Genomic DNA, 24,479 nt, shown 5'->3' with positions numbered 1-24,479 from the left:
GTTCACAGATTAGTGAATCTCTGACTATCTTTGCTTCTGAGTGACTCTGCCTCTCTAACATGCTCTTTTTATACACAGTCATGGTTAAATATTAACCCTCCCGTTGTTTTTCATTAGCACCACTTACTTTTCCAGACTTTTTGTTAACCCTGTCCTAAGTTTTTATGAGATGTGTGGCTGCCATCAATTTCTAAATGAGTTGATTTTTTTTTTCAAAGGATGTGGAAACATGTCTAACTTTCACCTTCTGATCTGTGTCCTGCTGTGAATAAAATATAGCTATAAGAGATTTCCAAATCATTGAATTCTTGTTTTCTTTACTTTTTACACATTGTGACAACTTTTCTTTGGAACTGGGGTTTTGATACACCGAGTGAGTACAAACAAAAAGCTGCAGCAACTTCTGCGCACAGCATTTTGTATCTATTGTGAACCTTCTACTGCAGGAGACCTTTTGCCCTGGACATGAAGAGGTTGAAAGTGAAAACAGCAGTAATAGACGGAGGTCATGAAGCTGTAATAACTACTTACCAAAAAGTGAATTTTTATTTTTCTGTGTTTTTGAACCAATTAATAAGATATTCGATTTCAGAATTGACATTCCAATAGCCAAACTTTGTATGGAATAAGGAGAGGTCAGACGCGATTATCTGATTCCGATTATTAATCACTTATCTCCTGGGTGAGGCATCATGATAAATTGGGTCATTTCTTACAGCACTTTTGTTTCTCTGTTGTATGACACTGTCTTGTTCTTTCATTTTATTCCTGGTACTGAATTATTTTGTAGAAAAATCTGATTCATCGCCTAGGTCATAGTTCAATAATAATGGCATAGTTGTGTGATGGCATTTATACACTAAGGATACCCTGGCAATAAACGCAGCCCATCTAGACCCTACAATTGCACATCACAGCCACATTGATAATTTAATGGGGTATTCCCATCACCAAGGTCCTATCCCAGTATGTAGGAGGTGTAGTCATAATAATATTAGCAAATACCTCAAATAGAAATGCAGTTGTGATGCTTGTAAACGTCACTTCTGTGACGTGAGGCTGGGAAGTCAAGAGGTCCGGGGTCAAATACCAAGAGAGTTTGTCATAAACAAAGGGGAAAGACAATGGAGTAAACAGGTATTAGTCCGAGATCAGAATTCCGGGGAGTTAGCAGATCGAGACAAAGGGGCTTGGCAAACGGATGGTCAAAGGCAAGGTCTAAAGTCGGGTAGCAAAAAATTAGAATAACAGAACACTAGAGAACAAGGTGCACACATACCACTGAGCTAAAGCTATGACTGGCAATGATCTGACCATTGTCAGCTAACTAACTAAATAGCCAGGCGGTCATTCAAAATGGGAGACGCCTGGACGGAACCCAGCAGGCCTGACCTAAATGGGCAGCTCAGCTGTCACTCACAATACTGACAGCCCAGCACGCCCCTGCATTCTACAGGGCATCTAAGCTATCGCTCAGTACAGTACATCCCTACTAGTGATGAGCGAATATACTCGTTGCTCGGGTGGTCTCCGAGTATTTGTTAGTGTTCGGAGATTTAGTTTGTTGATTCAGCTAAATGATTTACATCTGTTAGCCAGCCTGAGTACATGTGGGGGTTGCCTGGTTGCTAGGGAATCCCCACATGTAATCAAGCTGTCTAGTAGTCACAAATCATCTAGCTGCGGCACGAAAAACTAAATCTCCGAACACTAACAAATACTCGGAGTCCACCCAAGCAACGAGTATATTCGCTCATCACTAATCCCTACGATTCTGTGACTGGCAGGATTGTGACAGTAGTATAGTTCTTCTAATGAGCGATATTGCTTTCCCCATGTGCAGGACATTGCAGTAGCTTAGGTATCCATGGTTATGACCATTCATATAGTGACAGCTGTTAGTGGCCATAATTATGGAAACCTAAGCTCCTGCACATGGGGTAAGCAACAGAGTGAATCAGAAGAGCTATACTACATTTCTGATTGGAGGTATTTGCTAACATTATTATTATTACACCTACTGCATATTGAGATAGGATCTTGTAGATGTGAATACCACTTTAAAAGCTACGCTATTTTTTTTCCAAACTTTTTTTTTTCTGACTATTTAACAGGCAAAATTAATGCAGAATATGTTTCTACCAAATATCCACAAGCTGTCTGGATATGTATATGAGCCCAAGCTTATAAAAAGGAAGTTTTATGAAAGAAACAGGTATCCAATGCATTAGCTTTCTTGTGCCCAGTCCTTCCAGTTACAGACTGTGCCACTACACATTAGAGAGGATCTATAGCTCCCCCTTGTGTTTAGGGATTCACAGTTTGTCATCATCCTCTTTCAAACGCCAGTTCTACACGTCTAATATTCACCGCGGGTACAAGTCTCATATTCTGCCATGTTATATACCATGTCACCCCAAACTATGAAGTGCTGTTTTGCTTGCCTTTACTTTTTCACGTTCCTCACATGGAGTGAGTTGCCAATAGTACAATTAAGAGGATGTTCCACTTTCTGAAAATACCGCTATATGGGCACAGTTTATTACCAACAAATGAATGGTGTTTTATGGGTTTTTCTGGATGTGGGTGAAACCCCTTTAAGTATCCCTTGGGTTTAATGCATTTTTGAATCTATCGTGTCATGTCAGTGAAATCTTGCTATTGGTGACATGACACTGACATTAATCCAAATTGGCTCTTGCCAAGAAATTAAAAAATTACTGCCACCCATCAGAGGTATCCAAGAAGTCAATATACAAACTAAAGAGCCTTAAGACATGCATCATACGAGCCCTGCAGCCAATCAGCGGCCACTTCACTCTTGCCGCCTTCAGATGTATCACATACAGTACAGACCAAAAGTTCGGACACACCTTCTCATTTAAAGATTTTTCTGTATTTTCTTGACTATGAAAATTGTACATTCACACTGAAGGCATCAAAACTATGAATTAACACATGTGGAATTATATACTTAACAAAAAAGTGTGAAACAACTGAAATTATGTCTTATATTCTAGGCTCTTCAAAGTAGCCACCTTTTGCTTTGATGACTGCTTTGCACACTCTTGACATTCTCTTGATGAGCTTCAAGAGGTAGTCACCGGGAATGGTCTTCCAACAATCTTGAAGGAGTTCCCAGAGATGCTTAGCACTTGTTGGCCCTTTTGCCTTCACTCTGTGGTCCAGCTCACCCCAAACCATCTCGATTGGGTTGAGGTCTGGTGACTGTGGAGGCCAGGTCATCTGGTGTAGCACCCCATCACTCTCCTTGGCCAAATAGTCCTTACACAGCCTGGAGGTGTGTTTGGGGTCATTGTCCTGTTGAAAAATAATTGATGGTCCAACTAAACGCAAACTGGATGAAATAGCATGCCGCTGCAAGATGCTGTGGCAGCCATTCTGGTTCAGTATGCCTTCAATTTTGAATAAATCCCCAACAGTGTCACCAGCAAAGCACCCCCACACCATCACACCTCCTCCTCCATGCTTCACGGTGGGAACCAGGCATGTAGAGTCCATCCGTTCACCTTTTCTGCATCGCACAAAGGCACGGTGGTTGGAACCAAAGATCTCAAATTTGGACTCCTGGACCAAAGCACAGATTTCCACTGGTCTAATGTCCATTCCTTGTGTTCTTTAGCCCAAACAAGTCTCTTCTGCTTGTTGCCTGTCATTAGCAGTGGTTTCCTAGCGGCCATTTTACCAAGAAGGCCGGCTGCACAAAGTCTCCTCTTAACAGTTGTTGTAGAGATGTGTCTGCTGCTAGAACTCTGTGTGGCATTGACCTGGTCTCTAATTTCAGCTGCTGTTAACCTGCGATTTCTGAGGCTGGTGACTCGGATAAGCTTATCCTCAGAAGCAGAGGTGACTCTTGGTCTTCCTTTCTTGGGGCGGTCCTCATGTGAGCCAGTTTCTTTGTAGCGCTTGATGGTTTTTGCCAGTGCACTTGGGGACACTTTCAAAGTTTTCCCAATTTTTCGGACTGACTGACCTTCATTTCTTAAAGTAATGATGGCCACTCGTTTTTCTTTACTTAGCTACTTTTTTCTTGCCATAATACAAATTCTAACAGTGTATTCAGTAGGACTATCAGCTGTGCATCCACCAGACTTCTACACAACACAACTGATGGTCACAACCCCATTTGTAAGGCAAGAAATCCCACTTATTAAACCTGACAGGGCACACCTGTGAAGTGAAAACCATTCCTGGTGACTACCTCTTGAAGCTCATCAAGAGAATGCCAAGAGTGTGCAAAGCAGTCATCAAAGCAAAAGGTGGCTACTTTGAAGAACCTAGAATATAAGACATTTCAGTTGTTTCACACTTTTTTGTTAAGTATATAATTCCACATGTGTTAATTCATAGTTTTGATGCCTTCAATGTGAATGTAAAATTTTCATAGTCATGAAAATACAGAAAAATCTTTAAATGAGAAGGTGTGTCCAAATTTTTGGTCTGTACTGTACATCTGGAGGAAATAAGAGAACAGCAGTGTTCACTTCCTCCGGGTGTAAGTGATTTGTCAGAATGCAGTGAGAGCGAAGTGGCCGCTGATTTGCTGTACTGGATGACCCCTTTTAAAGGGAACCTGTCACTCCCCTCAGGCGTTTGTAACTAAAAGAGCCATCTTGTGCAGCACTAATGCTGCATTCTGACAAGGTGGCTCTTTTAGTTATTGTTCGTTGCACTGCAGAAATAATCGGTTTTGAATTTGGTTCCTCATACCTTCAAATCGTCCAGGGGCAGGTCTTTCGGGCCGTGCGTGCATGCAGGCGCAGTAAACAAAACATCAAGTGATGTCAGTGGTCTGGCAGCGCAAACTGTGCATGCCCAAGGCAGAATATGACAGCGCAGGCGCCGGGACAACTGAATAACGCCGAGGAGGCGGCGCCCTTCTTGCAGAGTGACGGCTGTGTTGTGTCTGGATGAGGGGAGAAAGACCAGCCCCCTGACGATTTGAAGGTATGAGGGACCAAATTCAAAAGCGATTACGGTCTTTCTGCAGTGCAACGAACAATAATTAAAAGAGCCACCCTGTCAGAATGCAGCATTAGTGCTGCACAAGATGGCTCTTTTAGTTAGAAACGCCTGGGGGGGTGACAGGTTCCCTTTAAAGGGTCGACATTGACTGTTAGGATTGCTGCTTCCACTAGGTGGCACTAGAGTTCTAGTCCTCTTCCTCTCTGAAGAGACAATTTGAACCGCATATATGAATTATTTCTGTACAAAACTTCTTTCTTTTCTTATTTCAGAGATATCAATCAAAAATGGAAATTGATGACTATAATGGCCGATCTTATATGTCTGGTATGTGCAAATTATTTCTAACAAATTTATCCCAGGATTTTTGCTTTGATTATTTTTTCTAATGTTTGCCTTTAGAGTCATAACTTTTCTTATTATTTCTTTCGATGGAAGTATATTGGGGAATGTTTTACAGGGTCGAGTTGTATTTTTCAGTTTATGCATGATTTTAGTGTATATAGCATAAAGCTTTTATTATCTAATTAAGGGAGAAAATGAGAAAAAGAGAATAATTTTTGGTTTTATTTTTTTTTTGTATGATTTTCATCATACAATATAAATGGCATTCTTTGATTTTTGTGTAACCATTTGTCAATATCAATGCCCGATCCTTTTGTTCCTTGCATAGGAGCTCGCTCACACTGGAGTATAACACGACCGAGTGCTATCGATGTTTTATCGGATAGCACTTGGCCCAATGTTATTCTATGGGGCAGTGCAGATCTGCAATTTTGTTTTTCTTCTTTGTCTCGTGCTGATTCTCGTGAGAAAACAAATGCAGCATGCTGCGGGTGCATCTGATGATCGGATCATGCGCACCCAGACAAGTCTATGGGTGCGTGGTAAACATCGGACTGCCCTCAGATGTCACCCCAGTGCATTTTAATTACCGCAGGCACAGAGACAATGGAGAAAGTAAGTTCTCCGTTTTCTTCACCCCTGTGGCAATTCTCTCCTGTAATGGAATCTGATCACACTAAGGGTACCGTCTCACAGTGGCACTTTGGTCGCTACGACGGTACAATCCGTGACGTTCCAGCGATATCCATACGATATCGCTGTGTCTGACACGCAGCAGCGATCAGGGACCCTGCTGAGAATCGTACGTCGTAGCAGATCGTTTGAAACTTTCTTTCGTCGCTGGATCTCCCGCTGTCATCGCTGGATCGTTGTGTGTGTGACAGCGATCCAGCGATGCGTTCGCTTGTAACCAGGGTAAACATCGGGTTACTAAGCGCAGGGCCGCGCTTAGTAACCCGATGTTTTACCCTGGTTACCAGCGTAAAAGTTAAAAAAAACAAACCGTACATACTCACATTCCGGTGACGTCACCGCTGTGATCTGCTTTCACTTTACGGCGGCACTCAGTCAGAGCGGGAAGCAGACTGCGAGGGACCTGAAGGACACCGGAATGTGAGTATGTACGGTTTTTTTTTTTTTACTTTTACGCTGGTAACCAGGGTAAACATCGGGTTACTAAGCGCGGCCCTGCGCTTAGTAACCCGATGTTTACCCTGGTTACCCGGGACCTCGGCATCGTTGGTCGCTGGAGAGCGGTCTGTGTGACAGCTCCCCAGCGATCACACAACGACTTTGCAACGATCACGGCCAGGTCGTGATCGTTGGAAAGTCGCAGAGTGTGACAGTACCCTAAGGTAACATTAGGATCACACTCCGACAGAGACATTAGTATAATCAGTCCTATTCTCTCACATGAGCATACCCGAACACATGCATGCTTTGGCCATCTGAGCGTGCAGAGGTATATATGGAGGTCAGGAGAGATGGCTGAAGGAGGCACAAACAAACACAGATATAATGAATGCATTAAAAAAACAAGGTTAATTTGATGGTGAAATGTATGATCACAAAGCCGGTTACAGTACATTATGCCAACACTAAAAATGGGAACAATTCCCATGGGAGGAAACCCAACATCCACAAACTGTTTCTTTGGGAATATTCTTTCCTTTTTTTCACTTCTAAGATTTGTTCCCAATTTTTTTTTTTTCTCATGAGAAAAAAGTAAATTAAAATCTCAAGTTAGTAAAGATACGATCAGCAAAATGGTGACTTCCTGATTCTGTTTAAATTATTTTAAAGAGTCTCCTGATTTGTTCCCTTGAGATTAGTGCTTTTTGCCATGATTATAAAGTGCATAGACACAGATATTCCCATCTCGGCCATCCTTTTCTGGATTTTTTTTTTCAGTACAATATATTGTACAGGGAAGGATGTCATTCAAATCGCCAACTTATCCCATAAAAGAACAAGCCCTCATACAGCTATGCCAATGGGAGAATAAACCACAAATAATGAAAATTGGCCATGTCAGGAAGATCTGTGTATAGAAGGCGTTTCTGGGCCATCCTGCGTAGGTGCTACAGACCGGAATACCCAATTAATCCCAGTATAAACCATGACGTTGTCAAAACATTTTGCACCTCCGTTTTTTTACAATTTTCAAGAATTTTCTTTGCTGCTTATGAATAGATTTCAATGGCAGCAAACTGGTAGCTTCCTAGTCCTCTATTTATCAAAAGTGGATTTAAGCCACTGTGAGAATACATACACGCAACGTGGAATCCACGGTAGAAATCGGAGTGTGTCCACCCAACGCAGTTTCTTTGCGGGGACCACCTTAATAGTCTGTTATTGAAGAAGTTTTAAAGGGAACCTGTCACTCCCAAAATCGAAGGTGAGCTAAGCCCACCAGCATCAGGGGCTTATCTACAGCATTCTGTAATGTATTCTGGAATGCTGTAGATAAGCCCCTGATGTATCCTGAAAGATGAGAAAAAGAGGTTAGATTATACTCATCCAGGGGCGGTCCCGGTACGATGGGCGTCGCTGTCCGGTCCGGGGCGTCCCATCTTCTTACGATGACGTCCTCTTCTTGTCTTCACGCTGCAGCTCCGGTGCAGGCGTACTTTATCTCCCTGTTAAGGGCAGAGCAAAGTACTGCAGTGCGCAGGCGCTGGGCCTCTCTGACCTTTCCCGGCGCCTGCGCACTGCAGTACTTTGCTCTGCCCTCAACACGGCAGACAAAGTACGCCTGCACCGGAGCTGCAGCGTGAAGACAAGAAGAGGACGTCATCGTAAGAAGATGGGAGGCCCCGGACCGGACCGCGACGCCCATCGTACCGGGACCGCCCCAGGGTGAGTATAATCTAACCTCTTTTTCTCATCTTTCAGGTAACATCGGGGGCTTATCTACAGCATTACAGAATGCTGTAGATAAGCCCCTGATGCTGGTGGGCTTAGCTCATCTTCGATTTTTGGGGTGACAGGTTCCCTTTAAATCTACTGTGAAGAAAAATGTGAACATGGCCTAAGAAGTGTTTGGCCACAGGCTGCCTCCTGTCTTTCCCTAATACATGCTCAGCCTTTGCTACAGCTGTGGGATAAATGAGGTTACCTATTTCTAGAGGATTGTGAAGGCTTGTTGGAAAGTGAAAACTGTTGGCTGTAATGTTTGTTTTGTGAGAGTGAATCCTTTGGTATTTTTGATAACATCAGTTGCTTGTATAGTAGGTGACATAGTGCATACAGGTATATCCCCCATCATTGCTTCACCGCTTCATTATCACGTGCTGTGCTGACATCAATCATCTGCAAAGCTCGGAGCAACTCTGAGTGAACTTGGATACCGTTAGTTAATGGCTAACAGGTAGGATGAAAAGGCAAAAAAAGCAATCGGGGATTTTATTAGGTGGAAAATGAGTTGTTAGTGTCCCTTTTTTCCATGAAGGTTGTAGAAATCCTTGGACACGCTGCGGGCACAACCCCATTCACACCCATTGAAATAGATTTCAGGGTCTGGAATTTATGTAACAAGTGTCTTGCGTGTAAATAATCTATATGCTGGGTGGATTTGTGTGCTGTGTAATATGGCACCAGCTAAGCTAATGATATTTTACAAATCTCATCTACACATTATGGAAGTATTTGCCCACATAGATTGACCTGCTGTGCAGCTTTTAAAAGCAGCAATATGTCAAGTATGTGTGCAGAATTCATTGCGGGCTTCACTCTTGTAATGCAAAGGGGTGAAATTATCATCAAAATAGCAACCAAAGTCCGCCATTACCACGTGCAGATTTCCATGCGGAAGATTAGATTACAGAAAGGATAATTTGCATCAAATCCCCAGTCTGTGCAGTTGGCCTAAGTGGTCATTATCTGGTGCTTATGTATGTCTACTGACTGTCTAGTGCTCAGGCTTTGTTCCAAGTGTCTGGTGCTCACCAGACCTCACTCCTACCATGACCTGTGTATTAAAAGGAGTCTGTCAGCAGGCTTTTGCTACCTCACCTGAAAGCAGCATGATGTAGAGAAAGAGACCCTGAGTCCAGCAATGTGTCACTTAGTTTACTGGGTGCAGTCGTTCTCACACAATCGTAGTTCTTAGATTTAGCAATGCAGCAGAGCTGAGAAAGCTGCCCCTGCCCACACCAGGATGTGTATATACAATGTCCATAGTCAGTGAGCTGCTTATCACAGGAGGGACAAGCATGCACGCACTGCTGAGGCCCAGCAATCTCCTGGTGCAAAAACAATCATTGTAAGCAAACAAAACCATGGAGCTTGATAAGAGAGGCATCACTGAAATCTGTGTTTTAGCCTTTACCGCATGTGGTCTTCAGATTTCATAGCACAAACCTGCTGACCGATTCCCTTTAACAATGTTTTTCTTGACACTGCAGCAGGAGACTCATCTCTGGAAAAGGATTTCTCCGAAGCATTGATTGGACCCACTGTCAGCACACCAAACAGCAGACACTCGTCCCCAAGGCGCTCACTTAGTGGTAAGTGTATTATCTTAGCCACAATAATCATTTTTATTTACAGTATATAGCGCCAACATATTCCGCAGTGCTTTACAATTAAGAGGGGACATGTACAGACAATAAATTCAATACAAGATGAGACAGTGTAAACAGTTACTTTAGGAGTGAGGGTCCTGCTCGCAATCTTACAATCGGAGGGGGGACACAGTAGGTGAAAAGTGCTTGTTACATCAGGTCCAGCCATTCTAATAAATCGGGATTTTCGTATAAAGCTGCACGACCCGCTCATCAGCCAGCGTGTTTAAGTGCAGTTATCATGTGCACGGAGGCTGTGGAGACAGATGAATAGGAGGGAGCAGATTCTGAATAATGTTTAGAAGGAGGGAACAGGGGAGAGTTAGGTTAGCGAGATGTGGTGATAGGCTTGCTTACAGAAATGTGTTTTTAAAGCACAATTAACCCCTTCACGACATGCGCCGTACATGTACTGCACATGTCGTGTCTCCCCCTTTGATGTGGGCTCCGGCACTGAGCCCACATCAGAGTCGCGACATGTCAGCTGTTTTGTACAGCTGACATGTGCACGCAATAGCGGCGGGTGAAATCGCTATTCACCCGCCGCTATTAACCTGTTAAATGCCGCTGTCAAACGCAGACAGCGGCATTTAACCGGCGCGGCCGGAATTGACGTCATCGCCGACCCCTGTCACATGATCGGGGGTCGGTGATGCATCAGGATGGTAACCATAGAGGTCCTTGAGACCTCTATGGTTACTAATGCCGGCCTGCTGTGAGCGCCCCCCTATGGTCGGCGCTCACAGCACACCTGCAATTCAGCTACATAGCAGCGATCTCATGATCGCTGCTATGTAGCTGAGCCAATCGAGTTGTGCCAGCTTCTAGCCTCCCATGGAGGCTATTGAATCATGGCCCAAGTAAAAAAAAATGTTTTTAAAAATATGAAAAAATATATAAAAGTTTAAATCACCCCCCTTTCGCCCCATCCTAAATAAAACAATAAAAAAAAAAATCAAACCTACACGTATTTGGTATCGCCGCGTTCAGAATCGCCCGGTCTATCAATAAAAAAAAAGCATTAACCTGATCGCTAAACAGCGTAGCGAAAAAAAAAATCGAAAAGCCAGAATTACGTTTTTCCGGTTGCCGCGACATTGCATTAAAATGCAATAACGGGCGATCAAAAGAACGTATCTGCACAAAAGTGATATTATTAAAAACGTCAGCTCGGCACACAAAAAATAAGCCCTCACCCGACCCCAGATCACGAAAAATGGAGACGCTACGGGTATCAGAAAATGGCACTTTTTTTTTTTTTTTTAAGCAAAGTTTTGAAGTTTTTTTTCACCACTTGGATAAAAAATAACCTAGACATGTTTGGTGTCTATGAATTCGTAATGACCTGGAGAATCATAATGGCAGGTCAGTTTTAGCATTTAATGTACCTAGCAAAAAAGCCAAACAAAAAACAAGTGTGGGATTGCACTTTTTTGCAATTTCACCGCACTTGGAATTTTTTTCCCGTATTCTAGTAAAAGACATGGTAAAACCAATGGTGTCGTTCAAAAGTACAACTCGTCCCGCAAAAAATAAGCCCTCACCTGACCATATTGACGGAAAAATAAAAAAGTTATGGCTCTGGGAAGGAGGGAAGTGAAAAACGAAAACGCAAAAACGAAAAAGGGCCGCGACTTGAAGGGGTTAAAAACATGGGTGCTAGTTCACGGTTGGGTGGTTTGGGGTAGTGCATTCCAGAGAACTGGCGCAGCACGGGAGAAGTCTTGGAGACGGAGGTGAGAGGTTCGGATTATAGAGGATGTCTTAGGTCAGTTTTAGAACAGAGGGCGATAGAAAGAAATGAGGGAGGAGATGTAGTGTTAAGGTAGGACAGTCCTCATGTATTAACTGGCAAATACTTTCCAGTTTCTGGCAACCGGAAGCTGAAGCATATCAGGAAATGCATATTGTCTCAATTCTGCCAAGATTTCCTTCCACATATAACCCCATAAACTGTATCCGCAGCATTAACCCCTTCCCGACCTTTGACGCATGCGCTGCGTCATGAAAGTCTGTGCCAATCCGACCTATGACGCAGCGTATGCGTCATGGAATGATCGCGTCCCTGCAGATCAGGTGAAGGGGTTAACTCCCATTTTACCCGATCTGCAGAGACAGGGGAGTGGTGCTTCAGCCCAGGGGGGGTGGCTTCACCCCCCCGTGGCTACGATCGCTCTGATTGGCTGTTGAAAGTGAAACTGCCAATCAGAGCGATTTGTAATATTTCACCTAAAAAAATGGTGAAATATTACAATCCAGCCATGGCCGATGCTGCAATATCATCGGCCATGGCTGGAAATATTAAGTGACCCCCCCCCACACACCCACCGATCGCCCCCCCAGTCCTCCGTTATGGGGTCCGGTCCCCTCCGTCCGCCTGCCGGCTCCCCCGTCCTCCTGTCCGCTCCCTCCTTGTTTGAATTCACCCCCCCTGTGGTCCGATCACCCCCCCTGTGCTCCAATCCACCACCCCTTCATACTTACCGATCCTCCCGGTGTCCGTACGTCTCCTCGCTGGGCGCCGCCATCTTCCAATATGGCGGGCGCATGCTCAGTGCGCCCGCCGAATCTGCCAGCCGGCAGATTCCTTACAAGTACATTTTGATCGCTGTGGTAGGTTCTATCACAGCGATCAAAATAAAAAAAATAATAAATACCCCCCCCCCCTTTATCACCCCCATAGGTAGGGAGAATAATAAAATAAAGAAAATATTTTTTTATTTTTTTTTTCGTTTTCCACTAGGGTTAGGGTTAGGGGTAGGGTTAGGGTTACGGGTAGGGTTAGGGGTAGGGTTAGGGTTATGGCATGTGCGGATTTGGCTGCGGATCCGCAGCGGATTGGCCGCGGATCCGCAGCAGATTTGGCTGCGGATCCGCAGCGGATTGGCCGCTGCGAATTCGTTGCAGTTTTCCATCAGGTTTACAGTACCATGTACACCTATGGAAAACCAAATCCGCTGTGCCCATGGTGCGGAAAATTCCGTGCAGAAACGCTGCGTTGTATTTTCCGCAGCATGTCAATTCTTTGTGCGGATTCCGCAGCGTTTTACACCTGTTCCTCAATAGGAATCCGCAGGTGAAATCCGCACAAAAAAACACTGGAAATCTGCTGTAAATCTGCAGGTAAAAAGCAGTGCCTTTTACCTGCGGATTTTTCAAAAATCGTGCAGAAAAATCTCACACGAATCCGCAACGTGGGCACATAGCCTTAGGGTTAGGGTTGGAATTAGAGTTAGGGTACCGTCTCACAGTGGCACTTTGATCGCTACGACGGTACGATCCGTGACGTTCCAGCGATATCCATACGATATCGCTGTGTCTGACACGCAGCAGCGATCAGGGACCCTGCTGAGAATCATATGTCGTAGCAGATCGTTTGGAACTTTCTTTCGTCGCTGGATCTCCCGCTGTCATCGCTGGATCGTTGTGACAGCGATCCAGCGATGCGTTCGCTTGTAACCAGGGTAAACATCGGGTTACTAAGCGCAGGGCCGCGCTTAGTAACCCGATGTTTACCGTGGTTACCAGCGTAAAAGTAAAAAAAATAAAACCGTACATACTCACATTTCGGTGTCCTTCAGGTCCCTTGCCGTCTGCTTCCCGCTCTGACTGTCTGCCGGCCGGAAAGTAAGAGCACAGCACAGCAGTGACGTCACCGCTGCGCTCTGCTCTCACTGTACGGCGGCACTCAGTCAGAGCGGGAAGCAGACGGCAAGGGACCTGAAGGACACCGAAATGTGAGTATGTACGGTTTTTTTTTTTTACTTTTACGCTGGTAACCACGGTAAACATCGGGTTACTAAGCGCGGCCCTGCGCTTAGTAACCCGATGTTTACCCTGGTTACCCGGGACCTTGGCATCGTTGGTCGCTGGAGAGCGGTCTGTGTGACAGCTCCCCAGCGACCACACAACGACTTTCCAACGATCACGGCCAGGTCGTATCGCTGGTCGTGAACGTTGGTAAATCGTTATGTGAGACGGTACCCTTAGGGTTGGAATTAGGGCTAGGGTTGGAAATAGGGTTAAGATTAGGCTTGTGGTTAGGGTTAAGGATAGGGTTAGGGTTGTGTTGGGGTTACAGTTGTGGGTAGGGTTGGGATTAGGGTTAGGGTTACGGGTGTGTTGGGGTTAGGGTTGTGGTTAGGGGTGTGTTGGGGTTAGGGTTGTGATTAGGGTTATGGCTACAGTTGGGATTAGGGTTAGGGGTGTGTTGGGGTTAGTGTTGAAGTTAGAATTGAGGGGTTTCCACTGTTTAGGCACATCAGGGGTCTCCAAACGCAACATGGCGCCACCATTGATTCCAGCCAATCTTGCGTTCAAAAAGTCAAATGGTGCGCCCTCCCTTCCAAGCCCCGACGTGCGCCCAAACAGTGGTTTACCCCCACATATGGGATACCAGCGTACTCAGGACAAACTGGGCAACAACTATTGGGGTCCAATTTCTCCTGTTACCCTTGCAAAAATAAAAAAATTACTTGCTAAAACATAATTTTTGAGGAAAGAACAATTATTTTTTATTTTCATGGCTCTACGTTATAAACTTATGTGAAGCACTTGGGGGTTGAAAGTGCTCACCACACATCTAGATAAGTTCCTTCGGGGGTCTAGTTTCCAAAATGGGGTCACTTGTGGGGTGTTTCTACTGTTTAGGCACATCAGGGGCTCTGCAAATGCAACGTGACGCCCGCAGACCATTCCATCAAAGTCTGCATTTCAAATGTCACTACTTCCCTTCCAAGCCCTGACGTGCGCCCAAACAGTGGTTTACCCCCACATATGGGGTACCAGCATACTCACAACAAACTGGGCAACAAATATTGGGGTCCAATTTCTCCTGCTACCCTTGTGAAAAAAAAATTGCTTGCTAAAACATCTTTTTTGAGGACAGAAAAATGATTTTTAATTTTCACGGCTCTGCGTTGTAAACTTCTGTGAAGCACTTGGGGGTTGAACGTGCTCACCACACATCTAGATAAGTTCTTTGGGGGGGTCTAGTTTCCAAAATGGGGTCACTTAGGGGGGGTTTCTACTGTTTAGGCACATCAGGGGCTCTGCAAATGCAACGTGACGCCCGCAGACCATTCCATCAAAGTCTGCATTTCAAATGTCACTACTTCCCTTCCAAGCCCTGACGTGCGCCCAAACAGTGGTTTACCCCCACATATGGGGTACCAGCATATTCACAACAAACTGGGCAACAAATATTGGGGTCCAATTTCTCCTGCTACCCTTGTGAAAATAAACAATTGCTTGCTAAAACATCTTTTTTGAGGAAAGAAAAATGATTTTTTATTTTCACGGCTCTGCGTTGTAAACTTCTGTGAAGCACTTGGGGGTTGAACGTGCTCACCACACATCTAGATAAGTTCCTTGGGGGGTCTAGTTTCCAAAATGGGGTCACTTGTGGGGGGTTTCTACTGTTTAGGCACATCAGGGGCTCTGCAAACGTAACATGATTCCCGCAGACCATTCCATCAAAGTCTGCATTCCAAATTGTCACTACTTCCCTTCCGAGCCCCGGCATGTGCCCAAACAGTGGTTTACCCCCACATATGGGGTATCAGCGTACTCAGGAGAAACTGGACAACAACTTTTGGGGTCCAATTTCTCCTGTTACCCTTGGGAAAATAAAAAATTTTGGGTTAAAAAATCATTTTTGAGGAAAGAAAAATAATTTTTTATTTTCATGGCTCTGCGTTATAAACTTCTGTGAAGCACCTGGGGGTTTTAAGTGCTCACTATGCATCTAGATTAGTTTCTTGGGGGGTCTAGTTTCCGAAATGGGGTCACTTGTAGGGGAGCTCCAATGTTTAGGCACACAGGGGCTCTCCAAACGCGACATGGCGTCCACTAACGATTGGAGCTAATTTTCCATTCAAAAAGTCAAATGGCGCGCCTTCCCTTCCGAGCCTTACCATGTGCCCAAACAGTAGTTTACCCCCACATATGAGGTATTGGCATACTCAGGAGAAATTGCCCAACCAATTTTAGGATCCATTTTATCCTGTTGCCCATGTGAAAATGAAAAAATTGAGGCTAAAAGAAATTTTGTGTGAAAAAAAAGTACTTTTTCATTTTTACGGATTAAGTTGTGAAGCACCTGGGGGTTTAAAGTGCTCACTATGCTTCTAGATAAGTTCCTTGGGGGGGTCTAGTTTCCAAAATGGGGTCACTTGTGGGGGAGCTCCAATGTTTAGGCACACGGGGGCTCTCCAAACGCGACATGGTGTCCGCTAAAGATTGGAGCCAATTTTTCATTCAAGAAGTCAAATGGCGCTCCTTCCCTTCCGAGCCCTGCCGTGCGCCCAAACAGTGGTTTACCCCCACATATGAGGTATCAGCGTACTCAGGACAAATTGGACAACAACATTCGTGGTCCAGTTTCTCCTTTTACCCTTGGGAAAATAAAAAAATTGTTGCGAAAAGATCATTTTTGTGACTAAAAAGTTAAATGTTAATTTTTCCCCTCCATGTTGCTTCTGCTGCTGTGAAACACCTGAAGGGTTAATAAACTTCTTGAATGTGGTTTTGAGCACCTTGAGGGGTGCAGTTTTTAGAATGGTGTCACTTTTGGGTATTTTCAGCCATATAGAACCCTCAAACTGACTTCAAATGTGAGGTGGTCCCTAAAAAAAATGGTTTTGTAAATTTTGTTGTAAAAATGAGAAATCACTGGTCAAATTTTAACCCTTATAACTTCCTAGCAAAATAAAAATTTGTTTCCAAAATTGTGCTGATGTAAAGTAGACATGTGGGAAATGCTATTTATTAACTATTTTGTGTCACATAACTCTCTGGTTTAACAGAATAAAAATTAAAAATGTGAAAATTGCGACAATTTCAACATTTTTGCCAAATTTCCGTTTTTTTCACAAATAAACTCAGAAATTATCGACCTAAATTTACCACTAACATGAAGCCCAATATGTCACGAAAAAACAATCTCAGAACCGCAAGGATCCGTTGAAGCGTTCCTGAGTTATTACCTCATAAAGGGACACTGGTCAGAATTGCAAAAAATGGCAAGGTCATTAAGGCCAAAATAGGCTGGGTCATGAAGGGGTTAATAATACAGTTGTGGCCAAAAGTATTGACACCCCTGCAATTCTGTCAGATAATACTCAGTTTCATCCTGAAAATGATTGCAAACACAAATTCTTTGGTATTATCTTTATTTAATTTGTCTTAAATGAAAAAACACAAAAGAGAATGAAGCAAAAGCAAAACATTGATCATTTCACACAAAACTCCAAAAATGGGCCAGACAAAAGTATTGGCACCCTCAGCCTAATACTTGGTTGCACAACCTTTAGCCAAAATAACTGCGACCAACCGCTTCCGGTAACCATTAATGAGTTTCTTACAATGCTCTGCTGGAATTTTAGACCATTCTTCTTTGGCAAACTGCTCCAGGTCCCTGATATTTGAAGGGTGCCTTCTCCAAACTGCCATTTTTAGATCTCTCCACAGGTGTTCTATGGGATTCAGGTCTGGACTCATTGCTGGCCACCTTAGAAGTCTCCAGTGCTTTCTCTCAAACCATTTTCTAGTGCTTTTTGAAGTGTGTTTTGGGTCATTGTCCCGCTGGAAGACCCATGACCTCTGAGGGAGACCCAGCTTTCTCACACTGGGCCCTACATTATGCTTCAAAATTTGTTGGTAGTCATCAGACTTCATAATGCCATGCACACGGTCATGCAGTCCAGTGCCAGAGGCAGCAAAGCAACCCCAAAACATCAGGGAACCTCCACCATGTTTGACTGTAGGGACCGTGTTCTTTTCTTTGAATGCCTCTTTTTTTCTCCTGTAAACTCTATGTTGATGCCTTTGCCCAAAAAGCTCTACTTTTGTCTCATCTGACCAGAGAACATTCTTCCAAAACGTTTTAGGCTTTTTCAGGTAAGTTTTGGCAAACTCCAGCCTGGCTTTTTTTATGTCACGGGGTAAGAAGTGGGGTCTTCCTGGGTCTCCTACCATACAGTCCCTTTTCATTCAGACGCCGACGGATAGTACGGGTTGACACTGTTGTACCCTCGGACTGCAGGGCAGCTTGAACTTGTTAGGATGTTAGTCGAGGTTCTTTATCCAACATCCGCACAATCTTGCGTTGAAATCTCTTGTCAATTTTTCTTTTCCGTCCACATCTAGGGAGGTTAGCCACAGTGCCATGGGCTTTAAACTTCTTGATGACACTGCGCACGGTAGACACAGGAACATTCAGGTCTCTGGAGATGGACTTGTAGCCTTGAGATTGCTCATGCTTCCTCACAATTTGGTTTCTCAAGTCCTCAGACAGTTCTTTGGTCTTCTTTCTTTTCTCCATGCTCAATGTGGTACACACAAGGACACAGGACAGAGGTTGAGTCAACTTTAATCCATGTCAACTGGCTGCAAGTGTGATTTAGTTATTGCCAACACCTGTTAGGTGCCACAGGTAAGTTACAGGTGCTGTTAATTAGAGAAGCATCACATGATTTTTCGAACAGTGCCAATACTTTTGTCCACCACTTTTTTTATGTTTGGTGTAGAATTATATCCAATTTGGCTTTAGGAAAATTCTTTTTATGTTTTTTCATTTAAGACAAATTAAATGAAGATAACAATAACATTTTCAGCAAGAAACTGAGTATTATCTGACAGAATTGCAGGGGTGTCAATACTTTTGCTACAACTGTATGCTTCTTTCTTACCCATTATCTGAGGATTTAATAGATTGAAAATACCATACATTTTGACTTTACAGTTATTATTGAATGTAATTTTGCTACTGTAAAATATATTTCATGGTCCATGCTCTACTACTCTTAATTAACCTCTTCCATGACGGACCTTTACATCATCATCAGAGCACACCACACAATGCTATAATATAGTGTAAGGTATGGAGAAAATGGGGCACTCACCACTGTGCGTTAAAATAAGACTTATTTGTGGTTCCAAAAAGGTTGTGGAGACAACATGGCTGACAGCTGTTTGCACATACGTCATGCTTGCTCCCAGCCAACTCCGGTTGGATCAGGGGAAAGTGTGACTTACACGCGAACCGTCTCTCCTCCATGTTGTCTCCACAATCTCTGTTTGGAACCACAAATAAATCTTATTTTCACGCACAGTGGTGAGTGCCCCATTTTCTCCTTTATTACTATTGGACTATTTCCTGGTGGTCACCATCTAGTTAGTTTTATCAGTGAGCGTGCCCTAAAACACATTTCTTCAGACTGGTCTACCACCGCAATGTATTTATCTAACTGCCCCTGTTTTGTCATTTTAACATTTTCAATACCAGGCCCCTCGTATCACCTGTTCTCACACCCTTTATGCAGTTATTAGCCCTCTGTCTGTACTTTTACACATACTCGTTGGGTACTGGCTCATGCAGCATTACATGAACACCCGATTTATTACATTGATGGCCGGACCATACAATAAAAGCAATTGTTACCGTCCACCTCTCGTGTCTCCCCTATTTCCTCTTAGATTGTAAGCTTGTGAGCGGGGCCCTCATTCCTCTTGGGATCTGTTGATATATGTGATTATTATTATTATGGGCTTTACAAGTCCCCTCTAAAATGTAAAGTGCTGCGGAATATGTTGGCACTGTAGAAATAAAATTATTATCACGCACATCATGTAAGTGGAGGCAGTGCGAGATCCCTGTTTTTCTACAACTAGTCGATTACAGTAATGTATATTTATTTTTGGTTTTTCCTTCACAGCAAACTCTATAAAAGTAGAAATGTACAGTGATGATGAATCTCACCGTCTTCTCAACCATGAAGACCGACTAAGTGAGAAAGACGATGGGGCCATGCCTGATGACTCGCTGGTCGAGCCACTTGGGTACTGCGATGGCCAGGATCCCCATTCTCCAGGAGGCATCCGCCTCCCCAATGGCAAGCTGAAGTGTGACATTTGTGGGATGGTCTGCATTGGCCCGAATGTGCTGATGGTGCATAAAAGAAGCCACACGGGTGAGCCTGATTACATGGAATAAAGTCACTGCCAGCTGGTTAGGAGCCTTTTTTCTCCACAATATTTTTTTGTACTAGTCATGAATATTTTGACACTAAATACATGAACATGGGAGTAATTAAAAAAAAAAACCTATAAAAATAAAAAAGTGGTGTGAGTTTCTGAATACAGAGGGGTAGAGAAGCCGTGTCTGGAGAGGATGGTCAGTGGTCGTTCACACTGACCTGCTCTGTATTCTTGTAAAGCCCTGGTTATCAGACCAGCTGCCATGGTGCCGCTCAGCCTAGAACTGACGTGGTCCGATACCCGCGGGCGATGTGTCCGCACTGCCTTGTCCTATGTTTGCAGCAGTCCGTACTGATGTAGGCAGGCCTTGTAGAGAAGTGGTCAGAGACTGATGGGCCTTCGCTCCATGTGGCAATGAGATACTAACCAGCTTGCTGTTGTGTTGCAGCACTCAGCGGGGACTTTATGTTTGATGCTGTTTCAGGTGAGCGGCCATTTCACTGTAACCAGTGTGGTGCCTCCTTTACCCAGAAGGGGAACCTCTTGCGGCACATCAAGCTGCATTCGGGTGAGAAGCCTTTCAAGTGCCCCTTCTGTAACTACGCTTGCCGTCGGCGGGACGCATTAACAGGTCACCTGCGCACACACGCTGGTGAGTGTGCCTGAACTATTGACTACACACTGTCCTCAATTTCTCCACACTCCACTATCACATTGGTTCTAGCATCCAGAGGTGTTCACAGTGTGTGCCGTCATATTGGCCACAGATTCCGTTCATATGGCTGGTGTATGATAGGTTGGTATCATTTATTATAACTGTGTGTGTGTGATTTTCTCAACAGTACATGTGTTTTCTGTACTAAATGTTTTTAAAGGGGTTTTTTCTCCCTCCCAATTTTTTTTTTTTCGATAAAAAATGTATATTTAGTTTACAGATCAAGAATAATTAATCATATATTTATTTATTTTGCCCTACTTGTCAGAGAGGGACCAGAAGCTTCACAATAGCACAGCTTCATATGGATGGCTGAGGAGACTGCTTTTGTGATTTGCCTTATGAGTAGTGATGAGCGAATATACTCGTTACCCGAGATTTCTCGAGCATGCTCCAGGGTCCTCCAAGTACTTTTTGGTTCTCGGAGATTTAGTTTTTCTTGCCGCAGCTGAATGATTTACATCTGTTAGCTTGCTTGATTACATGTGGGGATTCCCTAGCAACCAGGCAACCCCCACATGTACTTATGCTGGCTAACAGATGTAAATCATTCAGCTGCGGCGATGAAAACTAAATCTCCGAGCACTAAAAAATACTCGGAGGACCCCCGAGCGTGCTCGAGAAATCTCGACTAACGAGTATATTCGCTCATCACTACTTATGAGCAAGCAAGTACGATATCTTTTACATCTGACTCCATTGAAGGCCTTTGCTTGGAAAAACAAGACTCACTGGGGAACAAACCTTTACAGCTGCCATAGGGAGAAGGACACTAGCTGAAAAATAACTGTAGCCATGCTTAGCCAGTGGCCCATCCAATCAAAAGTGGTGCTAAATGGAGTATAAAGATGGGAAAAACATAGATTAGAAGTAACTTGTTTTTTTGGTGAAGAAACATGCAAAGTAGTTAAAAAGGCAGTAAAGAAAAATTGTACTAACCTTTCAGAGCCCTTGTACTTTGTCATGGGATGCCTCTTTAATTGTGGCCACCCCTTGTGAAGGTCTCTGTAGTCCTGTCACAATGCATGTTGGTTTATGTGTGGGGCCGTTGCGGCACTGTGATACCTCTGAATGCTAGGAATTCTCTCCTTCCTATTTTGCTATTTTCCTGATTTACAGATGCATGCCAATGGGAATCTTGCATTTTCACATTATAATCTGTTAGTTATTTTTTTAAGCATTTTCATTTTATAGTATATTACATAACTTTACAAGTTGAATACAAAACAAGCCATAAATCTTTTTATTTTTTATTTCTGAAATTAGCCTTTCTTACTTACTCTCTCCCTCTCTACTTAAAGCTTATAGGACACATATCTCTATTTTATGGGCAGGCTCTATTTTTCATTTTTTCCAGTCTCCTCCCCCACAGTCGGCAAGCCCTACAAGTGCAACTACTGCGGCCGCAGCTACAAGCAGCAGAATACACTGGAGGAACACAAGGAGCGCTGCCACAACTACTTACAGAGCCTCAGCAATGAAGGCCAGCACCTCTCTGCACATCCAGGTGAGTAAGACCTCGTATCATGATGTATCACTTACCAGGATGGGTGGTAAATGTATGACTATATGTGTTCCGAGCAGAGGGACCCCCAGCCATAATAACAATGGAGGGATCAGTAGATCCATAGATCGTGGTCATACATGCGCACTACTGCTTTAGAGACGGAGTTACTGGACTGTAGCGCTCCTAGTCAGGGGGGCCAAGTGCTTTTGAGCGGTACTAATGAATAACGGATGTGCAGTGCCAGCCCATGGTGCACACGTCCTGGCAGATACCTGCTAATGCAGTGTAATCAGCATTGTGCTTGTTATGATGCAGAATCGCCCCCTTACCTCGGTCACTTTAAAATGCTCTATCCAGCAATCCTAGCTAGTGAGGGAAGCTTACAATCATCCTAAAGGCCGCCATACACTTTAGACTAATGTTGGCTGAACTCCCCAATATCCTTACTATAATGTACATGGGCATCGGGTAATTGACTTTTGGTAGAGATGTCTGATTTTTGGGCTGTCAACCACTTTGTTTTCCCTGAGATAAGCTGCCGGCAGAGATGTCTGTCTGGGGCTTTCTCATAGAGAACATGAGCGTTCCTGTGTATGGCAGACGGCTGAGATGCCTGTTGGCCAAACAATGTTTCTAATGTGTGTGGCATCTTAAGTGTATGCCCTGTAACCAGGGGTCTCCTTCATAAAACGCGGCTTGACTCAATCACATCCTTATCAACAATGAAAGGCTTGGCCTAGTCAGGGCCCTGATATCAATCCTATAGATATTCCCAAATTAACCTGAAAATGAAGGGTAACTTAAATTTTGCCACAAAAGCAGTCAACTTTGTATTGCTTGGTGTGACATTATGGATATCAAACATACATTGAGACCCTTTGCATTCAGTAGGAGATTTTCTGGTGTCTAATAAAAAAAATATATAATCTATTAAGTCGAAAGAAAATAGCAATAGACAGCACCGCCAATAAGTCTGAGTCATATGTTGAGCATACCTGTTTGCGGATATGGGCTAACGTGCTGATCCCGGGTGCTTGAACCGAATATAACAAAGATGCAGTCCATGTTCCAAGAAAAACAGGTTACAGCACTCACCGATCCTTTTAGTACTTTTTCAAACATTGTTGCAATCTTCACGGCTCGGGGGTGTGAAGGCATAGACGACGGCCGTTTTGCGCCTGGCATGGCGCTTCCAAGGGTCAATGACTGACCCGTGGAAGCGCCATACCAGGCGCGAAACGGCCGTTGTCTATGCCTACAGACTCCTTCTCCTGCACCCCCGAGCCGTGAAGATTGTAATAATGTTTGAAAAAGTACTAAAAGGATCGGTGAGTGCTGTAACCTGTTTTTCTTGGAACATGGAATATATATACATATATATATACATATATATGCACTGTGTTCCAAATTATTAGGCAAGTAATATTTCCTTATATTTTCTCAAAATTACCTATCTGAATTGCAGTCATTGTTATTTTCCAGTCATCTACTATTCTAGTATAATTGCAATGTTTTGGAACAAACTGCCTATGAAAACAGTATATTTTAAAAATAAATAAACACTCAAAATGCATGTTCTAAATTATTAAGAGTTTTCAACCTTTTTTTTATTTTGAACAAAAAAAATGGTCAATTATGAAGTTATAAGCATTATCAGCTTATTACAAAATGAAATCAAACAGTTTTCAGGTGAGAACTTTATTCTAGGTGATGTTACATTTGCACATAGGACCCCTTGTTTGAAAGAAGCTTCTGAACTCTCTCGTCCATTGAATTTGTCAGTTTTTGGATGGTTTCTGCTTCAATTGTTTTGCGTGTGGACAGAATACCTTCCCAGAGCTGTTGCTTAGATGTGAACTGCCTCCCGCCATCATAGACACTCCTTTTGATGATGCTCCAGAGGTTCTCAATGGGGTTGAGGTCAGGGGAAGATGGTGGCCACACCATAAGTTTGTCCTCTTTTATGCCCATAGCAGCCAGAGATGCAGATGTGTTTTTTGCAGCATGAGACGGTGCATTATCATGCATGAAAATGATCTTGCTGCGGAAAGCACGGTTCTTCCTCTTGAACCATGGCAGGAAGTGTTGTTTTAGAAACTCCACATAGATTATGGAGTTCATCTTTACCCCTTCAGGGATCATAAAGGGGCCGACAATCTCTCTCCCCATGATTCCAGCCCAAAACATTACTCCACCTCCTCCTTGTTGGCGCCTTAGCCGTGTTTTCATGGGGTGTCCATCAACCAGCCATCCTCCACTCCATCCATCTGGACCATCGAGCGTTGCACGGCACTCATCGGTGAACAAAACAGTTTGGAAGTCAGTCTTCATGTATCGTTTGGCCCACTGGAGCCGTTTCTGCTTGTGTGCAGTGGATAGAGGT

At 43.8% G+C, this 24,479-nt stretch overlaps 1 protein-coding gene across 10 annotated transcripts in view; it reads left to right on the top strand.

Annotated features, from left to right (window-relative positions):
- IKZF4 (IKAROS family zinc finger 4) overlaps positions 1–24,479 on the top strand; it is a 43,030-nt gene that overhangs the window by 5,102 nt on the left and 13,449 nt on the right. For 2 of the 10 annotated variants that reach the window (XM_077297564.1, XM_077297560.1), the window contains exons 2-6: positions 5,259–5,313; positions 9,738–9,839; positions 19,613–19,867; positions 20,359–20,526; positions 21,962–22,096. In XM_077297564.1, coding sequence (XP_077153679.1) covers positions 5,259–5,313; positions 9,738–9,839; positions 19,613–19,867; positions 20,359–20,526; positions 21,962–22,096 — 715 coding nt within the window. Of the gene's footprint in view, positions 1–5,258; positions 5,314–9,737; positions 9,840–19,612; positions 19,868–20,322; positions 20,527–21,946; positions 22,097–24,479 lie in introns of all 10 variants that reach the window. The other 8 variants (XM_077297563.1, XM_077297558.1, XM_077297562.1 and 5 more) reach the window with 6 other exon arrangements.

The sequence above is a fragment of the Ranitomeya variabilis genome, chromosome 3 (assembly GCF_051348905.1).
Source record: "Ranitomeya variabilis isolate aRanVar5 chromosome 3, aRanVar5.hap1, whole genome shotgun sequence".
Lineage (NCBI taxonomy): Eukaryota > Metazoa > Chordata > Amphibia > Anura > Dendrobatidae > Ranitomeya > Ranitomeya variabilis.
Note: the sequence above shows the minus strand (reverse complement) of the source record. Positions and strands in the feature narration are given on the sequence as shown.